Source organism: Platichthys flesus, chromosome 1 (genome assembly GCF_949316205.1).
Source record: "Platichthys flesus chromosome 1, fPlaFle2.1, whole genome shotgun sequence".
Classification (NCBI taxonomy): Eukaryota; Metazoa; Chordata; class Actinopteri; order Pleuronectiformes; family Pleuronectidae; genus Platichthys; species Platichthys flesus.
In genome coordinates this window covers 382,670-402,925 of record NC_084945.1, presented here as the reverse complement: position 1 = coordinate 402,925, position 20,256 = coordinate 382,670, and the positions used below count along the sequence as shown (strand labels likewise).

At 49.2% G+C, this 20,256-nt stretch overlaps 1 protein-coding gene across 1 annotated transcript; it reads right to left on the bottom strand.

Moving 5' to 3' along the window:
- Positions 1–6,409: 6,409 nt before the first annotated feature.
- Positions 6,410–19,752, bottom strand: LOC133957239 (aggrecan core protein-like). Its single transcript, XM_062392721.1, has 18 exons — positions 19,665–19,752; positions 19,476–19,567; positions 18,790–19,081; positions 18,466–18,640; positions 17,846–17,973; positions 17,472–17,765; positions 16,966–17,250; positions 16,705–16,879; positions 16,489–16,616; positions 16,116–16,406; positions 15,938–16,036; positions 14,142–15,854; positions 13,978–14,055; positions 9,267–9,425; positions 9,105–9,187; positions 8,782–8,926; positions 7,188–7,370; positions 6,410–7,116 (listed from the first exon to the last, which is right to left on the bottom strand). The coding sequence occupies exons 1-18, from the start codon at positions 19,750–19,752 to the stop codon at positions 7,058–7,060; spliced, it is 4,467 nt and encodes a 1,488-aa protein (XP_062248705.1). The 3' UTR covers positions 6,410–7,057.
- Positions 19,753–20,256: the final 504 nt, after the last annotated feature.

The following is a 20,256-nucleotide window of genomic DNA, read 5'->3' as shown; positions in this document are numbered from 1 at the left end:
CGACAGTCAGCTCCATTCATCAAAGTTTGGCAGGTTTATTATTATTATTATATATTGTTGTTGTTGTTGTTATCATCATTATCAGTAGCAGTAGTTGTGTTCTTACTCTTTTTATAAACCAGTTAAAGCAGTGTTGTTTTAAAGTTTGATTCATTCTCTTTAGATTTTTTAAGAGCCATCTTCCTTCACGTTCACATCTGTGATTTTTCCGGTTGTTGTTGTTCTGACTGATTCTTTCTTTCATGATTTTACAGTTTCAGTATCTGAGTTGATTTTCAAACCTCAAACTGTTAAAGTCTCTGTTGACTCACATGAACATGAAGTTCTACAGTCTGACGTAATCATAATAATAATCATAATAATTTCACATTGTCTCCATCAGCTTTGAATGAGATCCTGGAATGAAGACAAAAGAACAGTCTGGATTTATTCTTTATTTCAACTTTCAGCTTCCTCACACATTATACTTTTATTTCTTTATACATATATAAGGGATTTAAATGGATATAGACATGTAAAAGAAACACATGTGATGAGAGCTGCAGAACAAACCCTCAGGGACTCGATCAGGACACTCTCCAGTGGACCTGCTAGTTCAGATCAGGAAGGTTGATTCTTCACCGCACATCAACGTTCACCCAGTTTGAGGAAATGTCACAGTTCTGATCATGATCACATGACTTGACTGAGCTCTTTTGAGCCAAGAGCAGTTCATCAAGGTGTAAAACGTTTCACTTCCTGCTGCCAGCAGGTGGCGCTGTAATGATGAGTGACTATTGACCCACGGATCTGATCGGGGGGGACTGAATGTGTGGATGAGGTTTGAGGCTGATAGAACAATGCACATAGGAGTTATAATAAATCCCTCTATTTCGCCACAGGCACACAGTGTGATGAAATCAAATATACCAAGGTCATTCATATCTCCATCTTGTTGAGATGAAATTCACAGAGGTTGAAGTTGATCTGATGAAAGCCCTGCGACAAGTTCAATACGAGTAAAATAGTAGAAGATATCTCATATTTCGATAATGTAGCTACAACTCCTACGGTGTAGGGGTGAACAACACATTATGTTTTGTTTTTTGTCCAGCTGTGCTCTCACATCGATGTTAATGTACAAGTGTGAGGTGGTGGATGATATTCTGTTTGAAAAGGGAAGACCAACTGGGGTGGGGGGGTGGGATAATGTTTTGTATGTTTTCTACTTGTTGGTTTGTTTGTTTGTATGTTTGTTTATGTGGCAAAAAAAAAAAAACATGCATCTATTTGTAAAGGTCATGTAACATGATGTGATGAGTTTCAATAAACAGATTTATAAAAAAAAAAAATAGTAGAAGATGGCCGAAATGGCCACCAAATCTAAAATGGTGGGCTTCCTGTTTGTTCTAGCATATGTATCCAAGAGACTTATTTGTTTGGCATGAAAAGACACATGTCGGCCAATCGTAGTGCCGGGGCTGCCCTTTAAGGGGCGCTAGTCAGTTATTTAGCCACGCCCATTCCCTAAAACCATCTGAATGTATGCAGGGGGGGGGGGGGGGTGGTGTTAATACACACGTGTAGTTTGAGTGAGATCCAACCATGAACACCGAAGTTACAACGATTTCGTGTTTCACGGCGAGTTGATGAACTTTGATGCCACGCCATTAATATGACGTTTGACGAAAAATACACACACACAAGTACGTCAAAGCTAGGGTGACCATACGTCCGTATTTCCCGGGACATGTCCGTATTTCACGTCCTGTCCCGGGTGTCCCGGGTTATTTTTAGAAAGTGAGGAAATGTCCTGGTTTTTAAAATTACCTTCTTTGGACCATTACATTTACATGCACTAGGGCACTGCCCACGGCGCTGCGTGCGACGTAGCCTAATCCCCGCCCCTATGCTGTCAGCCCTATTAATCAGAACGTAGACAACGTGACTGTCAGTCATACGCAAGCAACATGCCGAAGCGCAAGTGCTCGTTTACCGACGAATTACTAAAGAGTTTCCCGGCTTTCAGACCGGGTCGAGACAAATGGGAAGCCTTGTGCACAGTGTGCAAAGCAGGCACATATGTCTCGGTGTCCAATGGAGGTGCAAGAGATCTGAAAATCCACCTGGACACCGAGAAGCACAAAACAGCTGTCCGAGGCGAGGGTAGTGCTAGCTCGATCACACCGTACTTTCTCAGACCAGGGAACGAGGATGCAGTGAATGCAGCGGAGGCTGCATGGTCATTTCACACAGTGAAACACCACAACAGTTACAGATCCATGGACTGCACTAGTGCATTGCTCAAAAAGACCCTCCCCGATTCAGACACTGCTAAAAGGTTTAGTTGTGCCCGAACTAAGACCGAGGCTATTGTTGATAGTGTACTGGCACCGCATTCTGTAGAAGTGGCGCACGAAGCACTAAAAGACATCCCTTATTGTGGTGTAAGTACTGATGGGAGCAATCATGGTGCGGTGAAAATCTTCCCCATCATTATTCAGTATTTTGATTGGAAGGCGGGTGGTGTTCAGAGTAAACTAATTGAAGTGCAAGATACACCCAACGAGACTGCAACGACCATCGCCAATTACTTAATGCAAACATTGACGAAAAACAATTTGGCCTCCAAATGCGTCGCATATACCGGCGACAATTGCAACACCAATTTTGGTGGAACTCGGCGTGACGAAGGGGGAAATAATGTGTTTGCACATGTAGCGGTTGTGTACTCTCTCGTTGCGTTGTGTGATTGAGACCACGATGGAACCATCTGCAGCCAGCCGTTTATTCTGGTGGAATATTTAACATGGGAAATGCTCTTTGAGAACCCTCACAATGGCAGCCTAACATGGGAGAAAGACAAGCTGAAGTACACTTTCATGGCGAAGTCGACGCTAGCTAAGTAGCTACGACCAAAGCTAATGGTAGCCAAGCTAGCGATCCTAAGACTAAAGTCCATTTAAAAGTAATTACAGATTCCAAGCAACACAATATATATGTACAAACAACCAAGTATTAATACAGTATTATGTACATTTAGACTCCCGTAATACATCGCCAAAGTGTGGATTCATGTTTAACTGCTCTGACTACCTACCTCTCCCAGCCGGGATATACACAGACTGAGGAGAGGAGGCAGCAATGTAAAATACAACCCCCGCATTCCGCTAGAGGGAGCTCTAGCACTCCAACCAAGGCTCCCACTACCACAGCCAGCGCAAGGATCTCTCTGGCAATGGCAAGTGGGAAGCATTAACCCTGCTACACACATTTGAAGAGGCTGCTACAAAACAAAACATTGATTGGCGTGGGATGCCCAGCACATATCCTTAACAACTGTGTCCATCACGGGGCAGATAGGCTTAATGTGGACATTGAAAATATCATTTTCAAAATCTACCAGTACTTCCACATATACTCTGTGCGCACAGAGTCCCTCAAAGAGTACTGCGATTTTGTGGATGTGGAATACAGGAGGATGCTGTCACACAGCAAGACCAGGTGTCTCTCTCTATTCCCAGGAATAGAGAGGATGCTGCAGATGTTCCCTGCTCTAAAAGCATTCTTTTTATTCCAAGAAAAGCCACCTGTGATGATCAAGGTTTTTTTTGAAAACCCTTTTAGTGAGGTGTATTTGTGGCACATGCACTCCCTCATGTCCATCTTCCACTGCCACATTCAGGAGATGGAAAGGGAGGACAACTCCATCATGGAAATCAAGAAAATATTGAGCAGCATCCACAACGTTGTTATTGAACGGAAGACCAATAATTTCATGTCCCTGAAAGTCAAGGGACTGCTTGCCGCACACCGCAGAGAAGGACTTGGAGAGGGATGTGACAAGTTCATGGCGGATGTGCTAGGCATGTATAGCTCATGCTTGGAGTACCTTGAGAAATGGATGGCGCCCATGGAAGAATTCACACCTTTCATGTGGATGGACATGAGCGAGGCACCTAAGTGGGATGATGTGGAGGCCTGCATCAAGTACCTTGAGGAGAAAGGGGTGGCAATTGACGATGTGAAATGCTTTGACCAAGTGTCCAATTTAAAGAAATTTGTGGAAAGCTGCAGTGAGGATGAAGCATTCATGGGCCTGCAGGTGCACCAGAGGTGGGTCAAGTACTTCGAGAAGGCCAAAAGCATGGGATGCTACTCGGAGCTGCTGAGGATGGCACAGTTTGTCTTCGCACTTTCTCCACATAATGCAAATGTGGAGAGAGTGTTTTCACTGATGCAGAGCCAGTGGACAAAGGAGAGGAACCAGCTCTCAGTTCCATCTTTGAAAGGGATCCTATTTGTGCAATACAATCTCAAAGATATGTCATGCAAGGACTTTCACACGTACATGTTGGGCCACAAGACACTGCTGAAGAAGATCAGCTCTACAGCAAAATACAGATGGGCAAAGAAGGACGAGGAAGAAAAACCAGACGAAGAGGAGGACAAAACAGATGAAGAGGGAGACAAGGATTAAGCAGGGAAGTTAAGATGGTGTGTTGATATTTATTAATATTATTATTATTTTTTGTATATTTTAAGTTATTTTTTCGAGTATACAAGAGGGTTTTTTTTGTATTATGCCCATTTGTTAATTTATTTTCTCCAATAGGCTACCTGATTGTAAATTAGCTCATTTGTTATTTATTTTAATTATATTCAATGATTGTAAATCAGCTCATTGGTTAATTCCCCCCCCCCCCCCCCCCCCCAATAGCCCTACAAAACAGACTTTATTTTGTTCATAACTGAGGCTAAGTGAGTGTTATTTCGAGTTCAGAGTTATTGATAGTGAAGTGAAGGATGTTAAGATGCGACATTATTTCTTTCATTGTGCTGTTCATTCATTACAGGAATTGTTGACTCAAGCATTTTGAATAAATACATTTTGAATAAAATTATCATTTGTTATTGGAGTTATTGTTATTGACTTTTACTGAAAAGCATTTTTAATAAACCAACTGTAAATATCTTGTTCTATCTATATAATATAATATACCGGTATAATTGAATAATAATAAAATACTATTAAAGCAGCAGCATCCTCCACATGACCGCCCACCCCCCAGCCCCCCCCCCCCCCCCCCGACAAGGTGTCCTGGTTTTCCCAAATGAAAATATGGTCACCCTAGTCAAAGCAAGAATGTGGAATACCACTATTCCACCACAATGCCACTAGATGCAAAATGGTGGGCTTCCTGTTGTGTTTTTCATATTGCAGTGAGAGACTTTTTTGTGTGTCTGAATATGATACAACTGTGTTTCATTTTTTTGTGAAGATCGGTCAAGGTGAACTCAGGGGCTATGTATAGGTGGCGCTGTTGCCAATTCCAAATTAATCACTTTTTGGGGTTTTTGAATTTCCTGCAAACTTTGGTAACAACTTGAGCGTCTAGGCCGGACCACCCCCCGACTCACTGCTCGGGCCTCATAATAATATCTTGATTTTATATCTTTCCTTTCAAGACCCAAGGACACGTTACATCTGTGACGACATGTTTGAGGTATAAACATGAGAGATGCGTGTGAGGGGGGGGGCTCAGAGAAAAGGCCTCTGTTCAGTCATTAACACTGACGCCATGTGCAACACGCCCTTAGTCAACACACATTAACTGTAGTGTTATGACTGCTGAGTCAGTGGACTCACCTGAGCTGCAGCCACAGACACACTGAGCTCAGTGTCTGTACCTGAATCACATGAGAGGAAATAAACAGTCACTGTGAGCTTGTGTTTAAAGTTCTTTATTTTTTCCAGTATGAACATGGAACCGTGTCAGGGCTTTCCTCTCAAACAGCTGCTGTTGTGTTGTGAAGCTTGAGTCAGTTTGACACTGAGACTCATTCATGTCTGTGGGCGTGGCCTCATGGCAGAGAAATGACATAGAGCAGATTTACATGAACAAAGAAACGCAGAGAATCAGCAGATTCCTCCTTGTCGATGTGCAGCTTCTCCTGAAGCTCCTCTCAGCAGCTGAGTGCAGTTTGAAGGAGGCACAGCCTACACAACTACCACACAAAACAAGTGCACACATGAAAGCAGTTCCCACTGTGTGTTTCAGCAAAGTATTTCCTCTGAGGTACAGAAATAAAACAGATAGAAGAGGTTCATTGTTCCACAGACACTGTGCACTGCACAGACACTAAACATAGACAACACAAGACTCAAACCACAAACTGTGGCTACACTTCAAATCTATTAAATATGCATTATGGATCTGCCCGACCTCCATCCCCCCCGACGCTGCTGTCGTCTCCCATCAGGACTGAATGTCCAAACGGGCTCGGTCCAGCAGAGACTCTGTCACCGAGTGGAACCAATAAATAAAACTGTTTAATTCACCTTCATTTCTAAATATATATTTGTTTCTCTTTGGTTGAATAGGGTTTCCACTCATTTTGGGATAAATAATAAAATCTGAATTCATATTTCTTAAAAATGTATATAATATAATATAACTAATTATAGTTTGAGATACTTAAACTAAAATGCAGAATATGGACTTTGGTTTGTTCTTGTGCTTAAAGGACTAATTTGAATTGTCAAACAATCTACTGACCATGAAGGCTTTGATCTGGGATGTAAATCTCCTGGTGTGTTCATATCCTCAGCAGCTGATTATTGAATCACCTCTGAGCCACATGAACAGAGCGTGTGCGTGTGTTTCCTGAGCTGCAGGGTTTCACTCGGTTTTCAAAATGAGGCCTGATATCCTGAGTGTGAAAACCAGACAATACAGAGAACTGACGTTAAATAAAAACTGTTAAAACAGGAAACAAACACACAACATCGTGAAGCAGATCTACACCAACACAATTCTGTTTGATACAGATCTACAGCTCATATAACACAAAGGATTTCAACAAAGACAAATATATTACAACACACTGAAAATATACTCAAAACAATAAAATGATGTCTCCCTAATGAAATATATTATCCATCCATCCAGAAATGTTACTGTTCAAATCCTCTTCACTGAAATGTTCTTTCCAAACGATGGTTTCTTCTTCTTCCTCCTCAGTGGAGCTCGGCTGCTGGACTCCGGCTCCTCCTCTGGGTTCTTCTTCTTCCTCCTCAGTGGAGCTCGGCTGCTGGACTCCGGCTCCTCCTCTGGGTTCTTCTTCTGGCTTTCACTGTGGCGAGGGAGGAGAAGGTTGAGTGACAGGAACCAAACAGGAGTTCTGATAAATGTAGAGCGACTCACCGTCAGTACATTCCACCTGAGGCTCCTCCCACTGTCCGTCTGCCTTACAGTGGACCACCGGTAGGTGGCGCTGTGTGAACCCTGCGTCGCATCGATATCGGATGATGGAGTTCACAGGATACTCCTCCTTCCTGTTACCAAACATGTGGGCATGGTCCACCTCCGGGGGGGCGCCACAAGACACTAAGGACCAGAGGACACGGGTGGAATCATGTGTCCAACATTCATGTGCTCATTCATACCTGTGGTCTGAGTCCCTAGTCAACCTGACTTCAAGACCCCAAGACCCCAAATACCTAAAGAACCCAAGACCCTAATGGCTCCAAGACCCCAAAGACCCCAAGACCCCAAGGCCACAAAGGCCCCAAGACCCCAAAGGCCCCAATGACACCAAATACCCCAAGACCACAAAGGCCCCAAGGGCCCCAATGGCACCAAACACCCCAAGGCCCCAAAGGCCCCAAGACCACAAAGGCCCCAATGACTCCAAAGGCTCCAAGACCCCCAATACCCCAATACCCCAAGGCCCCAGAGGCCCCAAGACCCCAATGACTCCAAGACCCCAATGACTCCAAAGGCTCCAGACCCCAAGACCCCAAGATCCCAAAGACCCCAAGACCCCAATGACTCCAAAGGCTCCAAGACCCCCAAGACCCCCAAGACCCCCAAGACCCCAAGACCCCAAGACCCCAAGACTACAAGGCCCCAGAGGCCACGACCCCAATGACTCCAAGACCCCAATGCCTCCAAGACCCCAATGGCTCCAAGACCCCAAAACACCCAAGACCTCAAGGCCTCACGCAAGAACCCAAGATCCCAAGGCCACAAAGACCACAAGGCCCCACGCAAGATCCCAAGACCCGAAAGACCTCAAGACCCCAAAGACCTCAAGACCCCAAAGTCCCCAAGACCCCAAAGACCCCAAGGCCCAAAGACCCCAATGACTACAAGACCCTAATGACCCAAAGACCCCAAGAACCCTAATACCGCAAGGCCCCATGCAAGACCCCAAGACCCCAAAGACCCCAAGACCCCAAGACCCCAAAGACCCCAAGACCCCAATGACTCCAAAGGCTCCAAGACCCCCAAGACCCCCAAGACCCCAATGCCTCCAAGACCCCAATGGCTCCAAGACCCCAAAACACCCAAGACTACAAGGCCCCAGAGGCCCCAAGACCCCAAGGCCAAAAAGAACACAAGGCCCCATGCAAGACCCCAAGACCCGAAAGACCTCAAGACCCCAAAGACCTCAAGACCCCAAAGTCCCCAAGACCCCAAAGACCCCAAGTCCCAAAGATCCCAATGACTACAAGACCCTAATGACCCAAAGACCCCAAGAACCCTAATACCGCAAGGCCCCATGCAAGACCCCAAGACCCCAAAGACCCAAAGACCCAAAGGCCCCAAATTCCCCAAGACCCCAAAGACCTAAAGACCATAATTGCTCCAAGACCCCAAGGCCCAAAGACCCTAATGGCTCCAAGACCCCAAAGACCCCAAGGCCCCAAGACCCCACGACCCCAAAGACCCCATGAGGAAGAGAAACCTGATCCATAACAATAAGACCTGCTGGTCGGCATCATCAGAACGTTACCTGGACCCTTCTTGCAGGTGAACGGCAGGTGGTAGTTGCAGGGCACGTCGTTCCACTGCCCCCCCTCGTGCCAGATCATCACCACACAGTCTTCTCCGGCGTTGTAGTAATTATCCGGCTGGTTCGGCCTCCAGTTCTCAAATTGCTGCAGAGAATCACACACACACACAGACAGACACACACATTTGAAATCTGTGCAGCAGAATTGGTGGAACTGAAAACTTGAGATGGATTTAAACGTCCAAAGGTTGTTTCCTCCTCCCAGTTTGAACTGGAAGCCTCTCAGGAGCTGACCCAGCACACACGGTGGATCAGGGACTCACCAGAGGAGAACCGTCTGTCCAGCGGAAGTCCTTCTCTACCGTCTTGTCATTCAGGCCGATCCACTGATAGTCCTGAGCGTTTGCTGCAAAGACACGTGGACTTTCATCAGGACTTGTTCTTCATCCTGTCTCTGGCATCAGTCCAACACATTCTAAACTCACCGTTGACAAAGTCCTGCTCCTCTGGCGTGATGATGCTGACCAGGTGGGCGTTCCGGTCCCGGCAGCGGTGCTCGGCGTCCAGCCACGTCTCTCTGTCAGAGAGGTGCAGGTAACAGTTCCCCTGGAACTTCGTCCACCCGTCTTCACACTGCTGCTCATCTGCAGCCGCCGCAGCGAGGAGGGGACAGAGGTTCAGGTTCTGTTTCAGAGCTCCGAGACTCAGACCAGGACTTCACATGATTCCTCATGTACTGGGTGTTAAACTGAAGCCGTTGAGGAGAAGCTGCTCTATCTTCTCACTGTGGTTGTGATGTTCAGGCCTCCACACAGAGTTTGAGATCGTTCACAGCCCAAGAAGTGTTTCAGTTTCACACACACACATCTCACCCAGTGCACGGCCCCGTCTGGCATCATGATGAATAAAACAAACATCCCCTCAGAATGGAAAATCACATACAAACTCCCCTTCAGCTGGGAGGCCGAGCACAGCAGGAACCTGATGATGCATCTGTAAAATGTTCCTTTGGTGAAACATCTAAAGGCTCCATTCACTCTCCTGCTTTACTCTGATGGTTTGATGTCAAAGGACCAGTTTACCCATATCACACAAACACATATTTTTACACTTCCAATCCCCAAAGAATATTTGGTCGACAGTTTGGCTTCGTTTGCTCTTTCAGAGATTTCTGGTACAGCCCAGATTCAATATACTGCATCTGTCAAGTAATAATCTGGTATGATATTTATTCACCTATCTATCTATCTATCTATCTATCTATCTATCTATGTATCTATCTATGTATGTATGTATGTATGTATCTATCTATCTATCTATCTATCTATCTATCTATCTATCTATCTATCTATCTATCTATCTATCTATCTATCTATCTATCTTCAAGTGTGTAAAATATTATAATCTCAAGGATTTAGTGAAGCCACCTGCACTGAGCTCCATCATCCTCTGAAACTCTGGATTGTTTTCAAGTGAAATATGTGTTTGTGTGATTTGGGTCGACCTTTAGTTACTTCACTGTGGTGCAGTGTTAGAACGGATCACCACAGTTACACCTGGTACGTCTGCATGATTCCTCATGAGTCACCGTGATGCTACATGACGTTAGCATGTGTTGTTAGAGGCAGTTGTTAGTAGTGATTAGCTGAAGCTGCTCTCGTACCCACGTCACAGCGTTTCCCTCCGTAGCTCGGCAGGCACAAGCATTCGTACGAGTCCGAACCCCCCACACACGTGGCTCCGTTGGCACAGGGGTCGGAATCACACAGGTCTACCTCTGGAGGAGGAGAGGAGGAGAGGATGAGAGGAGGAGAGGAGGACAGGAGGAGGAGAGGAGGAGGAGGAGAGGTGGAGAGGAGGAGGAGAGGTGGAGAGGAGGGGAGTCCGAACCCCCCACACACGTGGCTCCGTTGGCACAGGGGTCGGAATCACACAGGTCTACCTCTGGAGGAGGAGAGGAGGAGAGGATGAGAGGAGGAGAGGAGGAGGAGAGGAGGAGAGGAGGAGAGGAGGAGGAGAGGAGGAGGAGGAGAGGATGACAGGAGGAGGAGAGGTCGAGAGGAGGAGAGGAGGAGAGGAGGAGGAGGAGAGGATGAGAGGAGGAGACTCCGAACCCCCCACACACGTGGCTCCGTTGGCACAGGGGTCGGAATCACACAGGTCTACCTCTGGAGGAGGAGAGGAGGAGAGGATGAGAGGAGGAGAGGAGGACAGGAGGAGGAGAGGAGGAGGAGGAGAGGAGGAGAGGAGGAGAGGAGGAGGAGAGGAGGAGACTCCGAACCCCCCACACACGTGGCTCCGTTGGCACAGGGGTCGGAATCACACAGGTCTACCTCTGGAGGAGGAGAGGAGGAGAGGATGAGAGGATGAGAGGAGGAGAGGAGGAGAGGAGGAGGAGAGGAGGAGGAGGAGAGGATGAGAGGAGGAGGAGAGGAGGAGAGGATGAGAGGAGGAGAGGAGAAGGAAGGAGGAGGAGGAGAGGATGAGAGGAGGAGGAGAGGAGGAGAGGAGGAGGAGAGGAGGAGGAGGAGAGGAGTAGAGGAGGAGGAGAGGTGGAGAGGAGGAGAGGATGAGAGGAGGAGAGGAGGAGAGGAGGAGAGGAGGAGGAGGAGAGGTGGAGAGGAGGAGAGTCCGAACCCCCCACACACGTGGCTCCGTTGGCACAGGGGTCGGAATCACACAGGTCTACCTCTGGAGGAGGAGAGGAGGAGAGGATGAGAGGAGGAGAGGAGGAGAGAATGGAGGAGAGGAGGAGGAGGAGAGGATGAGAGGAGGAGGAGAGGAGGAGAGGATGAGAGGAGGAGAGGAGAAGGAAGGAGGAGGAGGAGAGGATGAGAGGAGGAGGAGAGGAGGAGAGGAGGAGGAGAGGAGGAGGAGGAGAGGAGTAGAGGAGGAGGAGAGGTGGAGAGGAGGAGAGGATGAGAGGAGGAGAGGAGGAGAGGAGGAGAGGAGGAGGAGGAGAGGTGGAGAGGAGGAGAGTCCGAACCCCCCACACACGTGGCTCCGTTGGCACAGGGGTCGGAATCACACATGTCTACCTCTGGAGGGGGAGAGGAGGAGAGGATGAGAGGAGGAGAGGAGGAGGAGGAGAGGATGAGAGGAGGAGGAGAGGAGGAGAGGAGGAGAGGAGGAGGAGAGGAGGAGGAGGAGAGGATGAGAGGAGGAGGAGAGGTGGAGAGGAGGAGAGGATGAGAGGAGGAGAGGAGGAGAGTAGGAGAGGAGGAGGAGGAGGAGAGGATGAGAGGAGGAGAGGAGGAGAGGAGGAGGAGGAGAGGATGAGAGGAGGAGGAGAGGTGGAGAGGAGGAGAGGATGAGAGGAGGAGAGGAGGAGAGGAGGAGGAGGAGAGGATGAGAGGAGGAGAGTCCGAACCCCCCACACACGTGGCTCCGTTGGCACAGGGGTCGGAATCACACAGGTCTACCTCTGGAGGAGGAGAGGAGGAGAGGATGAGAGGAGGAGAGGAGGAGAGGAGGAGGAGAGGATGAGAGGAGGAGGAGAGGTGGAGAGGTGGAGAGGAGGAGAGTCCGAACCCCCCACACATGTGGCTCCGTTGGCACAGGGGTCGGAATCACACACGTCCACCTCTGGAGGAGGAGAGGAGGAGAGGATGAGAGGAGGAGGAGAGGATGAGAGGAGGAGGAGAGGTGGAGAGGTGGAGAGGAGGAGAGGAGGAGGAGAGGTGGAGAGGAGGAGAGTCCGAACCCCCCACACATGTGGCTCCGTTGGCACAGGGGTCGGAATCACACATGTCTACCTCTGGAGGAGGAGAGGAGGAGAGGAGGAGAGGAGGAGAGGAGGAGAGGAGGAGGAGAGGAGAGGAGGAGAGGAGGAGAGGAGGAGAGGAGAGGAGAGGAGGCGAGGAGGAGAGGAGGAGAGGAGGAGGAGAGGAGAGGAGGAGAGGAGGAGGAGGAGAGGATGAGAGGAGGAGGAGAGGTGGAGAGGAGGAGAGTCCGAACCCCCCACACATGTGGCTCCGTTGGCACAGGGGTCGGAATCACACATGTCTACCTCTGGAGGAGGAGAGGAGGAGAGGAGGAGAGGAGGAGAGGAGGAGAGGAGGAGGAGAGGAGAGGAGGAGAGGAGGAGAGGAGGAGAGGAGAGGAGAGGAGGCGAGGAGGAGAGAGGAGAAAGGACAAAGGAGAGAGGAGAGAGGAGAGATGAGAGGGAAGGAGGAGAGAGGAGAGGGAAGGAGGGGAGGAGGAGAGAGGAGAGAGGAGAAAGGAGAGAGGAGAGGGGAGAGGGAAGGAGGGGAGGAGGAGAGAGGAGAAAGGAGAGAGGAGAGAGAGGAGAGAGGAGAGATGAGAGAGGAGAGGGAAGGAGGAGAGAGGAGAGGGAAGGAAGGGAGGAGGAGAGAGGAGAGAGGAGAGGGAAGGAGGGGAGGAGGAGAGAGGAGAAAGGAGAGAGGAGAGAGGAGAGAGGAGAGAGGAGAGAGAGGAGAGAGGAGAGCGAGGAGAGAGAGAGAAGGAGAGAGGAGGAGGAGAGGAGGAGTGAGAGGAGAGGAGGAGAGGAGGAGAGGAGGAGAGGAGAGGAGGACTTTCACAGATCAGGAGTAAGTGAAGCTACTGAAACATCTGATGAAGATGCACAACATACATGATGCAGAACACACACAACATGCAGAACACACATGATGCAGAACACACATGATGCAGAACACACACAACATGCAGAACACACACATGATGCAGAACACACATGATGCAGAACACACATCATGTAGAACACACACATGATGCAGAACACACATGTCGCAGAACACACATGATGCAGAACACACACAACATGCAGAACACACACATGATGCAGAACACACACATGATTCAGAAAACACATGATGCAGAACACACACATGTATGATGCCAGAGAACACATGAAGTTTGTCATGCAGACAGCAGACTGGAGGCGACGTCCTGGCACAGCAAACCAAAAATAACATATACGACTGAAGAACTGAACACGTGACACACAGGCTGCACAACCTCATAGAGCTGATAGAGGTCTGACAAGCAGCTTGACACACAAACCCACACGGAACATGAAGTCAGATGCAAACACATCAGGACAGAACAGCAGGAGACAAGACAGTTTAGATCCAGAAAATAACAACAAAGTTAATGTTCCTCTGAGAAAGAACCACAGCACAAAGACATGCAACACAATCTAAACGAAGAGGGACACAAGTCAAAGTGACTCACGGTGGCAGAGAGCAGCTCCGGCCTCCACCGAGCAGCCAGCGTCACCACAGGGGTTCGGATCACACGGGTCCAGGTCACCTGACCAACAGGTAAAGAACGATAAACACAACTCAGTCTTATGATCTGCTCCAGTATTAAGATACAAATAAAGTGTGTTGGCCTACCTTCCACCGTGGCTGTTTTTCCCACAATGCTTTGTGTCTCTGCGGTGGGAGGAGCAGCCAGTCCTGCGGGGGCGAGTGCAGGACCATGGGTCACGTGAACTTCATCCTGAGTCTGTGATACATCAGCCTCCTCCGGTCCTGCTGTGCTGTCTGTTAACCCCCATCCCGAGGACGAGGGCAGCAGGGCCTGTGGAAGATCTCCAGAGGAAACTCCAGAGGAAACTCCAGAGGAAACTCCTGAGGAAACTCCTGAGGAAACTCCTGAGGAGATGCTGGTGCCTGTGGACGTGTCGTCGCCGCTGCTGCTCCAGCTTCCTTCTCCACTGTACACTGCAGACCCCTGTCCCAGCTCCAGAGACAGAGCATCTCCAGATGCTTCTGTCAGGAAATCTCCAGACACAAATGTGACACTGCCTTCGCCGCTGGTAGAGGACTTCGATCCAGACCATCCTGATCCAGACATTCCTGATGCAGACATTCCTGATCCAGACATTCCTGATCCAGACATTCCTGATCCAGACATTCCTGAAGTGAACCCAGAGATGAAACTTGAGCTACCAAACCCAGACAAGTGTCCACTTCCCTCTCCAGAGCTGTAGAGTAGAGACCCAGAGGCCTCCTGCTCTCCAGAGGATGACACTGAAAGCTCAGTGAACCCTGACCCCACCAAGGTCACGCCTGAGAAGAACCATGAGTCACTTCCTGAAGAAGACCCGCTGTGATCGCCACTGAGAATCCCAGAACCTGAAATGTCTCCAGATCCACTAAACACCTGCCGGTCCCCAACAAGTTCATGCTCCTTGTGGGTAATCGGAGAGGACACATCGATCAATTCACAATCAATCAGTGAGACTTGAGCATCTCCACTTCCTGAAAGCTCTCCTGAGTGTCCACTTCCAGAGGAAAATCCTGATGGGAAACCGCTGAACCCAGAAAAGTCCTGACTGGTGATGAAACCGGATGGCATGCCAGAGAATTGTTCACTTTCACCAGAGCTGAACAAAAATCCAGCACCAGATCCAGACAGGTCCCCGCTGCCACTGAGCACTCCAGAGCCCACTTCAGATGAAGGGAACTTCAGAATTCCTGTGCTCCCCTCTCCAGCTTCTTGGAATCCTCCTGAAACTGAGCCCTCTTCAGAGCCAAAACTGTCAAATCCTGAGAAAACCACAGCGATCCCAGATTCTCCTCCACTAAGACCTGATCCAGAAGCATCTGCACTACAAAGACCAGACACTCCACTGGGCAGCTCTGCACTCCCGCTTCCAGCCAGATCTCCAGAGACAACCTGGTCTCCAGAACCAGAGATGTCTCCATAACCAGAGAGATCTCCAGAGACAACCGGATTTCCAGAACCAGAGAGGTCTCCTGACCCAGAGAGATCTCCAGAGGTAACCTGGTTTCCAGAACCAGAGAGGTCTCCTGACCCAGAGAGATATCCAGAGGTAACCTGGATTCCAGAACCAGAGAGGTCTCCTGATCCAGAGAGATCTCCAGAGGTAACCTGGATTCCAGAACCAGAGAGGTCTCCGGAGGTAACCTGGTCTCCAGAACCAGAGAGGTCTCCGGAGGTAACCTGGTCTCCAGAACCAGAGAGGTCTCCTGAGGGACCGCCAGAGGCACTTCCGACTGCAGACCCTGAACCAAAGTCTGCGAAACCCGAACCAGAGCCTGACGACTCCACGGGGACTGGAGGGGCGACCGAGGGAACAGCTGAAAGCATAAAACAGAAAAGTGTGAGGAATGTGGTGAATGAAAAACATTGGAGCAGATTTGTTCTAAGAATTTGTTCTTACCCGGCCTCAACAACTCAGTGATGGACGTCAGGTTCAGAAGCACCTCCTGGATTTCTGTGATGTTCAGTCCAGTTTCATTTGCAATAGGTAGAAGATCAGCTGCAGGAATAAAGTAATGACAGAAAAAGATGAAGGACTTCCTGAGACGAATGAGGAGCATGAACCATTCAGTGTTTACCTCTGAAGCAGTATGCATCAAATCTGGCGTCTTCAGGGAAGTGAGTCTGGTTGGGACTAGCGTACACAGAGTGCACTCCAGATTTCCCTGCTCCACACTGGGCTCGAAGCCTGTTGATGGGAAACCGGACGCTCAGATCCAGCAGCCAACCAGCACGGCACTTGTCCAAACCCATCCTCCAGGCTGCGTGGAGCTCTCCAGGGGAGGCCAACACGGCGTTCTGCTCTCGACAGCTGGAAGAAGCCTCAGCGAAGGTGAAGCCCTCAGCAGATCCCACATGGAACACCTCACCTGAGCAGCAGCCAGGGAACAGATGAAAGCGTCTTTACTTAGTAACAAGATAAAAGTCAAAATAAATCCTCTACCTTCGTACCTTTGAGCCCGTCGACGTAGCAGTGAACATCATATCTCTCGTCTCCGGGCCTCAGACCGTACGAGCGAACTCCGGGTTGATCCCCCAGATCTCCAGCGCACTCCTCTCGAGGGAAAACAATGGGATACCTGGAAAATAACAAAATGTGATGAGCTTTTAAGTCCTTTTCAGCTCAGGAATCTCTGCAACTGCTCTGAAGATGTATTTCCCAGTCACCTCACAGTCTGGTCCAGTAACCATCCTGCATCACACTGGTGATAACCGGCCTCATATGCTGCCTGCAGCTGCTCTGTTGTGGCAATGGAGGCTCCAGCGCTCTGACAGGCCAGCTGAGCTTCAACGAAGGTGAACCGATAGCGACCGGAGCCGGAGCGGTAATGGAAGACCACGCCTGCATCCACCAACAAGAGGAAGGGTTGTGTTGGGGAAACATTTCATCACCATCTCATTACATGCATCTGCAGCTCTATTACTGACCAGTAGGAGGCATCACAAAGCCTTTGCTGGGCTCTCTGCTGACGCCGGGCCGGGCGGTGACAGCCTCTATCAGGTCGGTGACGCTGGGCGGCTGAGGCAGCGGCAGCTCTGTGGGACTTTCTGTGAAATCCACAGCGGTGGGTTGCTGAGTCTCCAGCTCTCCCAGTGCTTCGCTCTCTGTGGTCGTCCTCCTGAAGAACTCCTCAGGGCGCTGCGTCACTGTGCTAACGCTCAGAACGCCACTGCCCTCCTCTGGGAGGCCGGAGCCTTCGTCATCAGGAGACTCTGAAGAGGAGGGGGAAGAGTGTGAAAACTCAAAAACTGTGTTCAAACTGGTCCCATTGACCGCGGGCTCCTCATCCCATCACGTTCCTAGAAACTGATGATAGTGATAATTCAGGGCGTGTAATGTAAAAGTCACATGACTAAGTTTGTGATAAAGGGTTAGGGTTAGGAATGTGAAGATGTGCACGTGAAGATGTGCACGTGCCTCCACACGGACTCACCGGTGTAGCAGAAGCAGTCGTAGCGAGCTTCAGGACGGGGGTATCCTGTCTGGTTAGCGTGCAGGTAGACGGTCCTCACTCCCAACAGACCTCCTCCACACTGCGGCCGCCGGATGTTGATGGGGTATCGAACACTCCGGTCCCGCAGCCAGCCGGCGTTACACACGTCCATCCCTCCCTGCCAGGCCAGGTGGAGCTGACCTGTGGTGGCCAGCTGAGCTCCCTGATTGGAGCAGGCCGCCACAGCCTCAGAGAAGCTGAACTTCTCTGCTGCGGCCGTGTGGAACACTCTGCCTGTACCACATGAGAAGGTTTGTTAGAATGATCAGGTGGAGCAGGAGAGAAGGAGCTGAGAGTGGAGTGGAGCAAAGAACCTGTCATCTTCTCTGAGAAGCAGTACACGTCGTAGGTCTCGTTCAGGTCCCTCACACCGTACGTCCGGACCCCCGGCAGCTCCTCTTTGTCTCCGTAGCACTGCTCACGAGGGTCGTGGATCGGGTACCTGAGGTTTAATGATGTCATCATCACAAAACTCAACGTCATAGCTTTTAAGAATTCTCCCTGTTGATGGAACATTTGACTTCTCCACCTTTTCACTGGTCCTGCTGGTTTTTGTCTTAATATGTAGAGACAGTTTGTTCTGTATTCTTACCTCTGATGCTTTAAGTCCTTTTTTCTTACACGATTGGGGTTAATTCTGCTGGAAACAGCTTTGGAATGAAAGACTCTAACTGGTAATGGAGTTTTTCTACTGTATAAACTGGACTGGAGCTTTGACATTAGACCGAATCCTCAACTGGTGAATGTGGAGGAGGCTCAGAGCCGAGAGCAGCTGGCTGCCACAGAGAGAGACCAGCTGCAGCAGGTTTATGTGTAGTGGTTTCATGTTTGTTCCGTATAGAGAAAGAGCTGGTTTTTATCTGGCTGCTGTGGAGACCTGGTGGAATCATCTATTACCACAATACAAAACAAGGACTAGAGGTCACAGACTGACCTGACTGTGTGATCAGAGAGCCAGCCGGCGTCACATTGGTGGAAACCGCCATCGAACGCAGCTTGGAGCTGTTCAGGTGAAGCCACCACGGCACTGCTCTGAGAGCACGCGGCCGCCGCTTGGTCAAACGTCAGACTGTAGCGCCCCCTGATGCCTCGGTAGTGGAACACGATGCCTGAGGACGTCAACCAGGACTTTAAAGGTTTGTTATCGGTCAGGAACCATTATTGGTCCTTTGAGTTATGGTCATATTAAATAATTATGTTTGTTAGGTGGAATATTAATAAAAAAGTGGAGTAATGTGAATTCCAGCCGTCTCATCACCTTGGACCTGCAGGTGGACGAGGTCGTGGTCATCCTCGATGCCGTGCTGGACCTCACAGCGATACGCTCCTGAGTCACTAGACCGCAGATCTGAGATCTGGATGCTGGCGTCAGTTGGTGTTTGGGGATATCCCAGCAGAAGAACTCTGTCCAGGTAACTGTCTGTGATAAGCACCCGTCCCTCCATCGCCACCAGGATGGTCGTGACCTTTTCTTCAGTGACCAGGCTCCACTTGATGCGGTGGGAGAGTGGCGTGATGGTGGGAGCTCCTGGGTCTGGAACTGTGTGGTCCTGAAAACAGAAACCACATCATTCACCGACAAGTCATGTCCAGGAGAAACACAGATATGTGAGGATCATTAAAGGCAGTGATACACATCACCAGAGATGTGTTCTCAGATGTGTTCACAGAGGAAACAGCAGCTGATATAATAACACTTACAGTAAAAGTCAAAGAGGCTTCACAGAGCCACAGTCAGAGAGTGAGATGAGGATCATCTTCTGATTTATAGCTGAGTCACATCTTAATCTCATTAATGTTTGTAATGTAACGATTAAATAAAGTATAGGGCTTCTTTAAACCAGTGGATTTGGATTATTACAAAAAAATTAGGAATCTAATAATATATCAATCAATAATATAATACAAGTGTATCGTATTTTAATAACGCTCACGTTAACGCACCTCAAAGTAACACGGTAGCACCAGTGATCCTCCCAGTAGAGGGCGCTGTGGTCCCTCCAGGGGAACACTCACACTGAGAACATCCTCCGGGTCTGAGGAAACAACATGAAGAAGAGGATTCACTCAAGTGACCAAATGTTCAAGGTTCAGTGGGTCGGGGTCGTGACAGCAGGAGGTCCGAGGTCTTACCCATGATGCCGTGCTCCTCGTACACGCGGTCAAATGTTCCTGAGACGACTCTCAGACACAAACACATGAAAACCAGCCACAGTTTCATCTTTCACCTGAAAGACAAGACATCTGATAATGACCAACACTTTATGGAATATTCATATTCCACACTTCACATACACTTTAGTTATAATCAAAAAGGACACATTGTATTTGTATATGGATGAATGAGGACACGGCATTTAACTGGTTATAATTATATGATGATGAGGGGATGTGACATTTTGTGTTTCAAGCTTCTTCTGTCGCTTCAGAATAAAAGCTTCAGCCCGAGAAGCTCATGTTTTTGAAGGTGTGTGGAACATGGAGGGAGTTTCTCCAGCAGCTGGTGTTCGAGCTGCTCCACACTGAGCTCATTCAGCTGCTGTGGTGAGGGCCACTCCCACAGACACTCAGGGGCCCCTCAGACCTGGGGTGTTCCCCTGGACTCGCTCAAATGCAGCTCTGTGTTCTCAACACTGCTCACATTCACCCAGTGTGACGCATGATGGGAGGAGGCCGGAGGTGAGGCCGGGACAGGCTCCAGTCTGAGCACCTCATGTGTCCAGGT